Source organism: Rhipicephalus sanguineus, chromosome 7, assembly GCF_013339695.2.
Source record: "Rhipicephalus sanguineus isolate Rsan-2018 chromosome 7, BIME_Rsan_1.4, whole genome shotgun sequence".
Classification (NCBI taxonomy): Eukaryota; Metazoa; Arthropoda; class Arachnida; order Ixodida; family Ixodidae; genus Rhipicephalus; species Rhipicephalus sanguineus.
Genome location: NC_051182.1, coordinates 84398028 through 84411260, shown reverse-complemented (window position 1 = coordinate 84411260; position 13233 = coordinate 84398028). Strand labels below are relative to the sequence as shown.

The 13233-nt window shown below is 44.7% G+C and overlaps 1 protein-coding gene across 1 annotated transcript in view; it reads left to right on the top strand.

The window, feature by feature from the left end:
* Positions 1-8767, top strand: part of LOC119399576 (neuron navigator 2-like) — a 297894-nt gene extending 289127 nt beyond the window's left edge. Inside the window, 6 exon segments of the mRNA XM_037666382.2 lie at positions 1062-1133; positions 2175-2371; positions 3340-3458; positions 3918-4100; positions 4581-6302; positions 6951-8767. Of these exon segments, the coding sequence (XP_037522310.2) occupies positions 1062-1133; positions 2175-2371; positions 3340-3458; positions 3918-4100; positions 4581-4679 (670 nt within the window). The 3' untranslated portion in view covers positions 4680-6302; positions 6951-8767.
* The last annotated feature ends 4466 nt before the right edge of the window (positions 8768-13233 follow it).

Genomic DNA, 13233 nt, shown 5'->3' with positions numbered 1-13233 from the left:
TTGATTGATGAAATAAACCAACGAAAGACGCCAGATGTTTTGTAAAAGCAGAACGAAAGAACGCCAGATGTTTCTAAAGCAAAACGAAGAGACGCCAGCTGCTTAACGAAAGACGCCAGATTTTTCTAAAGCAATGGTTTTCTAAACAATGAAAATTCACAGCGTACATGTAAAATTAAAGTGAGCTGTAAGTCGTCATAACTCATCGAACCTTTAGTATAAACGCGCCCGATCTCACGTCGGTGATGATGTACTGGGCAGAATTCACGGAAGATTCACGGTTTACCGATGAACCTCCGCAGCTTCGCCCACTCATCATCATTCACTCCGTGGATATGCTGTGATTTTTTCTTCTACATCTTTCACACGCTTCAGGATCACATGCTCTACGTTATTGCCCAATGTGGCTTTGCACAGGACAGCTAGCTTGCACGTATGCAGCACCGAGTCGGTGCGCGTGTACAGCCAATCTGTGTTTTGCTCCCGTAAATGCTCGGGCTGTGGCACCCGTTCTTTGCAAAATTCTGCAATGGAAATAAAAAAAAAAAACGTGGTTTCAACATACTCGCTGCAAGAAATACATCACTTGATTTGTTATCGCCATCATTTGAAGCAAATAATTTTCTTTGGTTGTTTTGCTTTTGTCCATTTTTGTACTTGAGAGCTTCTTCACTGAACACCAGCCAGTGTTTGGAGGCTTGGATGTTGTCACTTTAAGGTGTGTGAATTTTATGTACTGTGGTCAGCAACATCGCAGTGTCACCTTCATGTTTGTGCTCCGTGGTGGCATGTGCACATTTAATATGCCGTGTGCTTGTATATGGATTGGCTGCTACTTAGGCTATATTTAAACTTTGATATAATGAACTTCAATATCACAAAATTCTCTGTGTAACATAGTTGTTCCATAGAACAAGTATGGGTCTTCTGCAAAACCCTGCGGTTTGGTTCAGAAAGCAAATTTTTGTGTCACCGTGTGTCTCACTTGGGACACACTTGGTGACGTCTCGAAATGAAACTTGCCTTTGGAGTTAAGACTAGCACTTCTTTTGTATTTGCAGCCCATACATAATTGGGACAATGAACCAGGCCACCTGCTCGACAACGAACCTGCAGCTACACCACAACTTCAGGTGTGCACCATGCTTCTTCTGTTGTGTATTACAGTGGGTAGAGAAGTACAACGAGGGTTCTTTCCTTTTGCGTTTAAATTATGTTGCGATGGCATGATGTTTTCACATGTTAGTACACGGCACTGTTAAATGGGTAATTGATGTAAATTAACACAAGCCTGCCATAAAAAAAGTCAACAAAAGGTAAAGAGAAAAGACTTGATGGTTTTGAATAACTTCTGTACAGAAAACACAAGCGGCCAATGGTTGTGTGGGCTATTTTAATATGGCTTAGATATACTACATGCAGCTTCAAACTAGTGCGCATGTACTGAACTGCTGCAACAGTTCTGAAATGTTAATTGTTCTGTGTCTGAACGGTGTCCATCCATATGTTGTTCACCTATTTGTCCACCTCTCTAATTATAATCTATCATCATCATATCGCCATGGCAATTGTAAACTAAAAGAAATGTGAATGTAGAAGAAAACAAGCTCTTGCATAATTATTTATTGGGTCTCTTTGTAGCATGTACTACTATGATATTGGCTTACTATAGTATAGGAAGTTCCTTATACACAAATCTTGGCATGCCAAAGCTATATGTTTAGCATGAGTGGTCCATTGGATTGCCTCCTCTTCCAGGTTAAACTGAAGCTGGGATGTGAATACTGTGCACATTTTAAAGTATTATACAATGTACTTGTACTACACTACATGGTACATCAGGCTAGTAGCCGCAGGGAGGGGCCCTTGGGGTCTCCCCCCCCCCCCCCGCGAAATCGTCCATATAAAAACGTTATACTCTTAGGAAGGTTCACCTGAAAACTAATCATGAGACTTGTAATAAAATAGTATTTAAAAAGTCACATAATTTACAGATGGCGATTTTCACCGAAAATAATTACTAAAAGATAGGTGCATTCCTCAAATAGTCAAGGCCTTCAGCAAGTGGCCCCCTCCCTTTTCTCCCCGGAAAAAAAATCGTGGCTACATGCCTGTGGTACATAGCTTGGTTTTGGCTCGAAAAACCCTCGAATTTAATACAAATTTTGTGCCAGGTGGGTCCTGTGTGCCAACCACATGGAACCGGTGAAGGGCTTCCTGGGGCGCTTCCTGCGGCGGCGCCTGGTCGAGGAGGAGGTCAGCACGGGCCTGCGACTGGCAGAGCTCGCCAAGGTGGTCGACTGGATGCCCCGCATCTGGCACCAACTCAACCAGTTCCTCGAGACGCACAGCTCCTCCGATGTCACCATCGGTGAGCACTCATTTTTCATGGGCACCGGATCTTGACCCGCCTGAAATGACGTAGTGTCATCTAGATAGAATGGCTGATTGGGCGAGTTGGTGATTCATGATACTTAAAAATACGAGCGAAACAGGGACTTAGAAAGACAAGGACAAGCGCATCCAGGTGAGTAGATGCGCTTGTCCTTGTATCCTAAGTCCCTGTTTAAGTTACGCGCTCGTATTTTTAAGGGTCATCTAGAGATGAAGGAGTGGGTAGCCATCATACCTGAAGTGGGCTCAGGGTTGGGAATGTCACACAACTCGCACTAATTGGGTAATTTCAAGCCAACTTAAGATCACTGTAGCATCGTTGCAAGGTCATCTAAAAGTCGGAATGAACCTAAGACTAAACGAGACTAAGCGATATCATGTTTCCTGTGAAAAAACAGTGAAATGCGGTCATATAGATTTGGCTTTTCAGTACTGAGTGTTTTTGCACGTAGATGGTGCCATATAAGTGTTAGCATTTCACTCCTTTCCACTAGTATACTAAAAGACACGTTTGTGTCACGCAGTGCACCCTGTTTTAGCTTTAGCACTGAGATGCATGCTAACACTAACGTAAGCACTTTTACGTGATACTAAAATTATCCAACAAACGGACGTGTTTTGATGGCAACCAGTAACACTGAACATGATTTTGTTTTGCGTTGCTAGCCGGTAGCTGTTCTATTTTTCACTACAGTTATCTTTTAGCGTTAGTTCTACTATTGATTTTGTAGATCAATAGTGAAATTTCCTTGCACTCTGATGGAAGATCTGCGTTTGAATATATTTTTATTAAGTTGAATTTACCCTTCACAAAGTTTGGTTTCTTTTTGTACGCTTGATTTCACGTGGCCGCGTGTAGCAGATAAGAAGAAGGGAGTCCCACTCCAGTCGTCTCGACATACTAAAAGACGAGTGTATTGAACATGCGCAACACTGTTTCTTTAGGACCCAGGCTATTCCTTGCGTGTCCCATGGATGTAGCGGGCTCCCAGGTGTGGTTCACTGACCTCTGGAACTACAGCATTGTGCCGTACCTCCTTGAAGCTGTTCGTGAGGGCCTTCAGGTAGTCACCTTTAACTTATTTTGCTCGAAAATGCAGGGTACATTTGCTTTATCATTGTTGAAGTGGTTCAGCTTTTTTTATTTAAATAGAATACAAACTGAGTGTTTAAATATAGATGTTGTACACAGCACAAGTGCTGTGGAACTGTGTACTACACTCAAACCTCATTATAAAGAAGTTACATCTTACACTAAAGTAACTTCATTATATCCGAAAATTTGTTATAGACGTATATTCCTAACACTGTATGTATTGCAAGACTATTCTTTATTTACTTCGTTATAACTGATATTTCGTTATATTCGTGTTCGTTATATCGAGGTTTCAGTTCCAAGAGTCGAGGGTTCGTGCTATCTAACAAGGTCAACATAATGGATGCGATAATTTGGTGAAATTAATACAAAAGGGCCATTAGTCGAGTGTGTTCCAAGTAAAATGTTGCCTCCATTCTGTTTCAAGCTCTACGGACGGAGGGCAGCGTGGGAAGATCCTGCAGAGTGGGTCCTGGAGACCTATCCATGGCCCGGTCCAGTGTCTGAAGCTCCACAGCTGCTGAGGCTGCGGCCGGAGGATGTCGGTTATGACCCGAGCGCGGGCCCCAAGGTCGTGCCGGACCAGTCCGACTCAGATGCAGATCCCCTGGTGAGTCCCAAAATCTTTGGTGGGAGGCGTATTGTGTGATGTGATGCTTACAGATGTGACAATTACGGATGGTTGTGACGGTTCGTATACGGTTACGGATGTAATGATTACGGATGTGTGTCCGTATACGGTTATCGCCTGTGTCGTCGCACCTCCCTCTGTCCTCGTCTTTGCGTGCGGTTAAGATGTCAAACAGTAAGCACCAACTAGGTCAGACTCAAGTTCTTCTGAAGTGTACACGATTATGGATGGGATAGTTGCTGATGTGATGGTTCGTGTATGGTTACCGATGTGAAAGTCACAGATGTGACTGTTACGGATGTGACAGCTGCAGATGTGGCAGTTACATAAGCGTCAACGCCAGTTTATTATCTGTGCGATTCTACTAAAAGTAAATTAGGGCGGCAGAGATAGTTTTTGGTTCACCTAAAGAAACAACTTTTCCGCCTAGAACTAATTCTCTCCTTTCTATCTTTGCAGCTCAACATGCTGATGCGTCTCCAGGAAGCAGCCAGCTACTCAAGCCCACAAACCAATGACCCTGAGTCAGCTGACTTGGAGGCTGGAAGCGCTTCCTAGCTCATTTTGAGCAGTTTGTAAACAGTAGACACGAAATCGTGTTCCTGCACATACTGTAAGGTCACCAGATCGTCAACTACACGCTGACATAACTGCTTTCTCTGCTTGGAAGATGGGAATGCGCAAGATGTCCAGCAGTTCATCGAGATTCATCAGAGCTTTGTACATTTCGTTTTTTTAATATTTTTTTGAAGCCACGAACAAAATGCTGCTGCTTCGTTGTTTCTCAAAGAAAAGCAGCGACACTCCTAGGCCTAGTCTGTTTTAATGAAAAAGAAAAAGAAATTGTATTGAAGGGATGGCAGAACTGCCTGTACATACAGCCTCAATTTGTAAATAAGAAAAAAAATCCTCTGCCTTTTTAAAAGTTATGCGTCCCCATCCCTCGATCGTTTTGTACAGAAGACAAGAGAATTGGATGTGAAAATAGCAGAACGTTGAGCGAGATATTCTTGTACACGCTTCTTTTATACTGTGTAAAAACTTTGCTAAACAGTGTGCTAGATTTATATTGTGGGAGAGAGCGATATTGATGTGGTATTCTGAATTTCACGAGAAAGATTGATGAGGCAAAGTAATTACAAGATGCATCACTTTGTTTTTCACAAGTGCTGAAAAGGTTGACAGGGAAACTAACACACACCGAACTTAGCTTGTCCTTGTTTTGATAAAAACGTAAAGGCATGTTATTATAACTACCATGTGTGCATCAGAGCAAATAAAATCGCACCGTCAGTTTTCAAGTGGGGGCTTTGTCGTCACATCCAAAGTGTTTGAGTTTCTTGATAAGCTCAGGTGTAATATTAGTGATCGATTTAATATCTGCTCCTAGTTGTACTTGATACCAAATAAAATTAATGTTCCGGTACAGAGTTAGGTGAACACTAAAAAATTTCAAGTTGCTTGAATAGAGTCGAAGAAAAACTAACATGACCCAACGGCACAAGCAAGACTGCATTTGCTGACTAGATGATGTCACTTTCACGTGCTTTGGCTGTTGCATAAGAAGTGAATACATATGATTCAGATATAACGAATAATTGGTTATAACGAAGTAAATGAATAATAGCCTTGGCTTCAATACAGCGTTATGAATGTATGTTGATACAATTTTTTTCAATAAAACAAAGCTAGCTTTGTTCCAGATGCGACTTCATTATAACATGATTTGAGAGTACCTACTATTTTTGAGCTTATGCACCGAAATACATAATTACCGTAATGAGGAGACAAGCTTTTAAGGAATATGCACAACTGCGCAGATTAATGACCATAGTGCTTACCTCTAGACAGTCCACATGTATTCGGACACGGTGTTCATGGTGCTCTACATGTCGACAGCTGTAACAATAAAATGGTGCCACTCGTACGTCTGAAGCATTGACATCAGGAGCATGTGTTCGCAAGAACTACGCCTGCCTCACCTTAAATTGGGCAAATTTCATTGTTTCCTTTAGCTGAGGAGGGCAAGGCGAGAAATTGGCTGCGATTTCATGTTTGTTATCTTCTAGTTTTGTCACAGACTATATTGTATCTCTTGTAAATTGTAACTTCCACTACAGCTGACATCTGTAACCACCAAGAAATTAGGACTATTGCGGAGTCATCCGTTTAAGGGGAGATGTGGGTCTTGAAAAGTGTGTTTTTAATAGTTGGGTCAACGGAATGAAATTTAATACATAATACACTTATTCAGTTTTTTCTGCAGATTCCAAATCTCTGAGTAGATTTTTAATAGCTGCATTAGAACAAAAAGTATGCTAATTCTACAAAGTTTTCTAGCACAATTCTTACGGGGATTTTCGGCAACTTCTTTTTGTCACACACAAAAACAAAGTATGTGGCAAGATTGCCAGAAAGCGGGTCTAGCCGATGATGCTATTTATTTTCTTATAATGTTGTTTACCAAATGATAATTCTCGATAATTGTAAAGTTTATGAAACAAAAATTTTTCACTCATATTTGCATCCGTTTATTTTGCATTTGAAGTTCGATGAAAACAATAAAATTAGCATCATCGGCTAGACGAGCTCTCTGGCAATCTTGCCACATAATTCGTTTTTGTGTTTGACAAAGCAAAGTTGTAAAAAAGTACCGTAAGAAATATGCTCTCAGAAATTGCATATTTTTTGTTGTAATGCAGATAATAAAAATCTACATAAGATTTGGAATCTTCAGGAAAAATTGAATGAGTGTATTAAATTTCATTCACTTAGCCCAATTAATAAAATAAAATTTTTCAAGACCCACGTCTCCCCTTAATTAACGAGGTTAGCGGCATGTGTAGAATGGGAATGTTTACGTTTACATCTGTGAATAAAGAAGTGGCAAAGGCGAATTTCAGGGCAGCTCTCTCAGTTTCCGCTTTCACTGCGTTTATTTAGTGTGTACATCGTAGATATTCAACTAATCTTTTTAAAAGTAGACCACAAATTGCTCGCGATACTTCTCTTAGTTTCTTGTTAAAATTATTATATAACTATTAAGTTTTATAATACTGAATGTGGTTAACATTCCGCAACACCACGTGATGAAGCATTTTATTTTGGGCAGCTTGCATGTTTCGCACACACACAACTTGACACGAATGCCGTTGCTTCTGCAGGATATCTTGCAATGGATTATCGTCATTGCAGAATGCACCGACATGCAGATAGGTTGTTAGAAGCGAGACTGATTACGTTTTTGTAAGGAACAATCAATTACCAGCCACGCAGATAAAGAAAGGTAAATAATTGGAGCCATGCATGTGCTTATGTACACCTATAGATTCATGCTGTGGACGTACTATGCATTATGCACCAAGGCTAGGTATTTGAAAATATGTATGCTGCACCTCTGTGAATTGAGCAATCATTTCCAGTGCGGATGTTTATTATATAACAACGCTTGAGTGGTTATGACTGAGTACGGCTATAAGAGGTCATTGCACTTGCACACTTGAAGTGTGTCTTTCTAATTAGGCATTATTCAGCCACTCTATTACTCTCGTTGTGTAGTAACCACTTCCTTGTGTGGCATCACGCATGTCATTGTTTTCATTCATCAACCTAACTTATAAAAGATTGATGCTGTGTTGATCTAGTTTACACTGTATTACCTCTGGCTGTTCAAGCATCTTGTATACTGTCCCCTGCAGCAATTGTACAACAAAAGATTGTTTTAACTGTTAACAATCTTCCGTGTTTGTGAACCTGTTTTTGAGATTGTGCAGTTGTATCACTTATGCTTCCGTTTATATTTGTAAAAACATACGCTGTGCTTGCCGCTAAAAAAGAAACCTATGCGGATGCAATGCTATGTCTTAAAACATCTACTCTCAGGTATGCATTGCAGACAAGGTGGTTGAACCTCATTTTGCAGAAGCTTTAAATGAAGAAACATATTTGAAAATTATTGTTGCCAACGTGCTTACCCTCTGCATTTCTTTGATCAAGCCCGGTGTTCTCACTGACAGTGGTGGAATCTTAGAAAACATCTGCTGAATTTTAGGTTACCGCTGTACGTATGGGTCCTCGCATACCTCCTCAGGTCACAGTATTGAATGACTGTCTTGCGGACAGAACTGTACATCAATGCATAGGAGCCAATGCAGCAGTCTACATAAAAATGCAGATTGGAAGGGCTTCCGACTCTTATCGCCATTAGTAGCCATAAAATTTTATTTGAAGAGATAACTTGTGGCTCCATCAGAGCAATGACCAGTTGTTTCGCATTTTATTTTTTTGCTCTAAAGCAGCTGTTTCTTGCAATGAAAAGAAAAAGGACACGTGATCAGCGTGAAAGAGAAAGTGATTGCATAAAGGAGAAATGCTCCCGTTTCATTAGCAAAATGCTGTGTTGTCTTAATTACTTCCACAGGACCTGTTCCTGTGCCTCTTTAGTACCCATATCAAGAGGGCAACATCCCTCCTCAGCATGTCATCCCTGTCATCCCTGTGCTTGTATTAAACATGGCCACAGTCATCCAAAGTGAGCAGTGTCGTTGTGCCCCGTGATGCTTGAATAACCATTGCTCCGTCAGGAAAACCTAGTGTGGAAGTGAGATGTGTGAAGATATGATTAAAGCATTTTTCTTTATGTAGAATTTGCTTGTTGTCTTTTTTTTATTAGTGTGAGCAATATGCAAAGAAATTCTAATGCTTGAATCAGGTATTCAGCCAAGATTGTGGTTGCAGGAGAGGGAGGACGTGACTGAACTTTGGGAGTATTGGGTGCAATATTTAGTCATGTTTTGGAAATAATTTGGCGGTATGCATCAGCTTTCACCCCTAGGATCCGCTCTGTCATGCATAGATAGAATTTCAAAACCCCTGATTATTTTTCAGCTCCCAAATCAGGCTGGTTCAAGGTAACAAATGTGGGCTTTCGAAAACAATGTACAAAAAGAAGTGTTCTCTTCTCAGGACATTAGTATGGACAACATGCTGATATCATAGGCGTGGGCAGGGTTCCCCTACGGGAGGGTAGGGGTGGGGGGGGTGGCGAAGGTTCATCGTAGCGCCCCCCTCCCTAATAAGTGATAGTATGGGGTAGACTTCGCGCCCCCCTCCTATGTTTCTAGGGGGTGCAGCCGCCCCCTTGCCCCTCCTCCGTGCGGACGCCTAGAGTTGACATTACATGTTGAACAATTTTACAGCGAAAGCTGTTATGAGATCATTTCACCGGCCGTTTTTGGCGCCGTAGTTGTCCGCCGCCGCCGGCGTCCGTAACCACTATCGCTCGAAATAAGAAAAAAAAATCGAAATAAAAAATTCCAGGATGGAACGAGGTTCGAACCTGGGCCCTCTGCGTGGGAGCCCAGTCTTCAACCTCTGAGCCATGCCGGTGCTTGAAACTGCCTTGCAAAAAGACCCTATACAGTCTTCATGTCGGGAAGGAACCACATTACCATATGTAATGTAGCGTGGTAGAAGAGTAAAATAACAACCAAGTGTCACACAATGCGAATTCTGTAACCAGGCGTCACACAATGCGAATTGCGCAACGAGTGAGTTGTTGAATGCTTCCAACCCATTACAAAGGGCTCTGCCATAATTCTTCGTCGTCATCAGGCACAGCATCAACAAAGTGCGCATAATGCCTTACATGCGTTCAGCAGGTACCACGGCTCTCCGTAAAATGACGAAAAATTGCGTAGTGGCTGCTTCCTTCCTTCACAAAAATTATGATTTATAGTGTAGTGGGTTCCGCGCAAGTCCCATAAGGCTCCCATGATCCATTTCCTCAGGGTTAAGTTAATTCCCTTTATCTCTTTCTCACGTTAGCGTATGTTATAAAGTGTGGTGGGAGAATGAAATAACGACCGGGCGTCACACAATGCGAAGTACTTAACTAGTCGGTCATTTAAAGCTTCCAACCCATTACAAAAGACTCAGTCATAATTCTTCATCGTCATCAGTCGTCTCATCAAGAAACTGTACATAATGCCTTAAAGATGGAACCTCGCTTCTCCGCAGAATGACGAGTAATGACGTGGTGGGTGCTTCCCAACTTCACAAAAACTATAATTTGTGGCGTAGTGGGTACGTTGCTAGTGTAGTTGTATTAGTAGCCACAAGAGAGTTTATAACGGGCTCTAGAAATGCCGCTCTTCGAGCTTTCGCTGTGACTGTGCTGCGCTTTCCGCGCAGGCATGTGCTTTTTTTAGGATAATTAATTTTTCTCTCTTTAGTAGTTACCCTTTCAAAATGCCAAAAGCGCCACTATCGCCACGCGAAGACGCTTGGTAAGCGAGGAGGGGACTATTGGGAATAAAAGGTTGGAATGCCAAATGTCAGATCGGTGTTGCAGCAAAGTAAGGGAGGAAACGATCGTAAAGAGGAACGGAGGGTAATTACTGGTTTTGTCCTCTTTCTTGCGGAGGGAGGCAGGGAAGCATGGCGCATGGCCACAATTAATTCCACTAGGGTTGCAGAAAATAGCGCCATCATAGCTTGCCTAAAAACCGCATCACAGATTAGACAGCAACTGGAGGAGGAATAAACGAGTGATCAGCCAACGTCAGCGAGCCGACGGCAGAGTCTTACAAGGCGGGCGACGTCCCTAGGCCAGGATGCAAGGGACCTTAGCTGACGGCTTGGCCCTATTCACCAGACGTCACTGGAAAATGAGAATTTCTTGGTAAGCACGATCAGAAAAAAAAAACAATAGAAATAAATTAGCGCAGCTACCACTCAATGACGTCGCGCTAGGCTTGGTCACAGCAGAGCTAGTGGGCAACTGGCTGGTCCTATACCTTGGATAGGCTTTTACCCTCTCACCTCTCTCTTTGCCGCCCCCTGCTATACTATACTATACGTGGCTGTGCTTGCTCTCGCCAAGAATTTCTCTCTTTCTCTATCTTTATTTCTCTTTCTTTCTCTCTCAGTTCTCCCGCCCATCAGAGTTATTGCATTCCACGCCTGTGAAATGCGCGTACGTGTTCTGGGAGAGAAGGAGCTGGAAGAGGAAGCAGAAGACGTCGATGAAGAAGAGAGCGCGTGCCTGTTCATGATGATGACAATTTTCTGTCTACGACACCCGGCAAACGTCGAGCATAACACCTCTGCCATAAATACTGCCAGCGCGTACGTGCCACAGAAATTGAGCAAGCTCCGCTGCTCACCACTTGTCAACAAAAACGAAGAAACCGTCCGCGGGCAAGAACGCATGTGCCACAAAACTTGGTCAAATCCTTCTTCTGTGTCACATGCACGATAGGAGTTCTTACAGCTGTGAAGAAGAAGATGCGCCTCCATCCAGCAGCATCGCCAACGCTCGGCTCGCTCGGCTCGTGTTTCGGATCGCCGCTGTGCCTCTGGACGCTTCTTCTCGCTTGCTTGCCGCTGACGACCATTACGTCTTTCAACGACCAATAAACCTCTTCACATTTGGTGGAGGGTGCTATTCATCCCCGTCGCTACACCCTGGAGCTGCGTAGCCGGACGCTACCGCCGATCATGACTGACCACGCAAACCCACCGGCGCCTTCGTCCCTGTCCGTCACCTGCACCGGGCTTCCTCGGCTCCGGGACCCAAAGGTCTTCAGCGGTGCAGATGAGACCGACGTGGAAGACTGGCTTGACCACTACGAACTGGTGAGCGCGCATAATAAGTGGGATGACCCCGACAAGCTAGGCTACGTCATATTTTATCTGACTGGCGTCGCCGAATTGTGGTACAACAACCACAAACAGAACATCCCCACATGGACCGTCTTCAAGACGTCCTGCTCTGAAGTATTCGGTCGACCAGCTGTCCGCAAGCAGCGCGCAGAGCAACGCTTGCGCGTCCGCTCACAGCAGACTGGAGAAAGCTTCACAAGCTATATTGAGGACGTCGTCAACCTTTGTCGACGTGTCAACGACACCATGCCCGAAGCTGACAGGATCAAACAAATCCTGAAGGGCATTGACGATGGCGCTTTCCAAATGCTCTTGGCTAGGAATCCGGGCACAGTTTCAGAAGTCGTCAGCTTGTGTCAGAGCTACGACGAGTTGAAGAAGCAGCGCGCTCTGACTCGGCAGCCTCCACGGGGTGGCGAGTCGCTGTGCAGTCTCGACACCATGCCTGACCATTCGACGTTGCTTCAGCAGGTTCGAGACTTCGTCCGCGAGGAAGTTGCCCGCCAACTTTCCTTAATGCCTTTTACTCACGAGCCTACCACCCGCCTGCCCACCCCGCTCCGCACTGTTGTTTCGGAGGAGGTTGCCCACGCTGTTCCCCTTGCGCGCCGCGAGCCGCCTCCATCCAGCCCTGTTCACTACGCGCGTGCATCGGAGCCTGTGGCCGCTCCTGTCGCCTATGCGCAAGCCGTCCAGCCTGTAGCCGCGCCCCTCACGTATGCTGACGTTCTGCGTAGGCTTCCGCAGCCACCTTACACTACGCACCCGCAGCCCACGCAACCGCCTGTCTATCCTTCCACTTGGGCAGCACCGACAATCGCCAATCCATGGAGGACGCCTGATAATCGACCGATTTGCTACGCCTGCTACACTCCTGGACACGTCGCCCGCTATTGCCGCCGTCGCCCCCAAACTTTCGGCGACCGTGCCCGCTCGTCGCAAGCCGGAAGCCAGCCCTTCCTCCAATACGTTCCTGGCCCATCACCGCGCGATGCCCCTACTCACCGCCCTGACTTCCAGCCGCAGCGCTCACCATCTCCTCGGCGGCGATCGCCGTCCCCCATGCGTCGCCGGCCCGGACCCTCCGACCAGGAAAACTAAACGCCGCAGTTCAAGAGGCAAGAACTGCGCCATCTCCGAACTGTCCAAGCCCTCACTCCTCCCCAACTAACGTGGTCGCCATAACTGTTGAAGGTGTTCGTACTTTTGCCCTTGTGGACACCGGCGCCGCCGTTTCTGTCATAGCCGCTAATCTCTGCCGTGTATTACGAAAGGTAACGACGCCGCTTTCGGGACTGTCGCTCCACACCGCAAGCGCGCAGCAAGTGACGCCTCTCGCAGCCTGCACTGCAAGAGTGGTCATTGAAGGCAATCTGTACATCGTTGAGTTCATTGTCCTTTCTGCCTGTTCGCATGACGTCATCCTCGGGTGGGACTTCCTATCCCG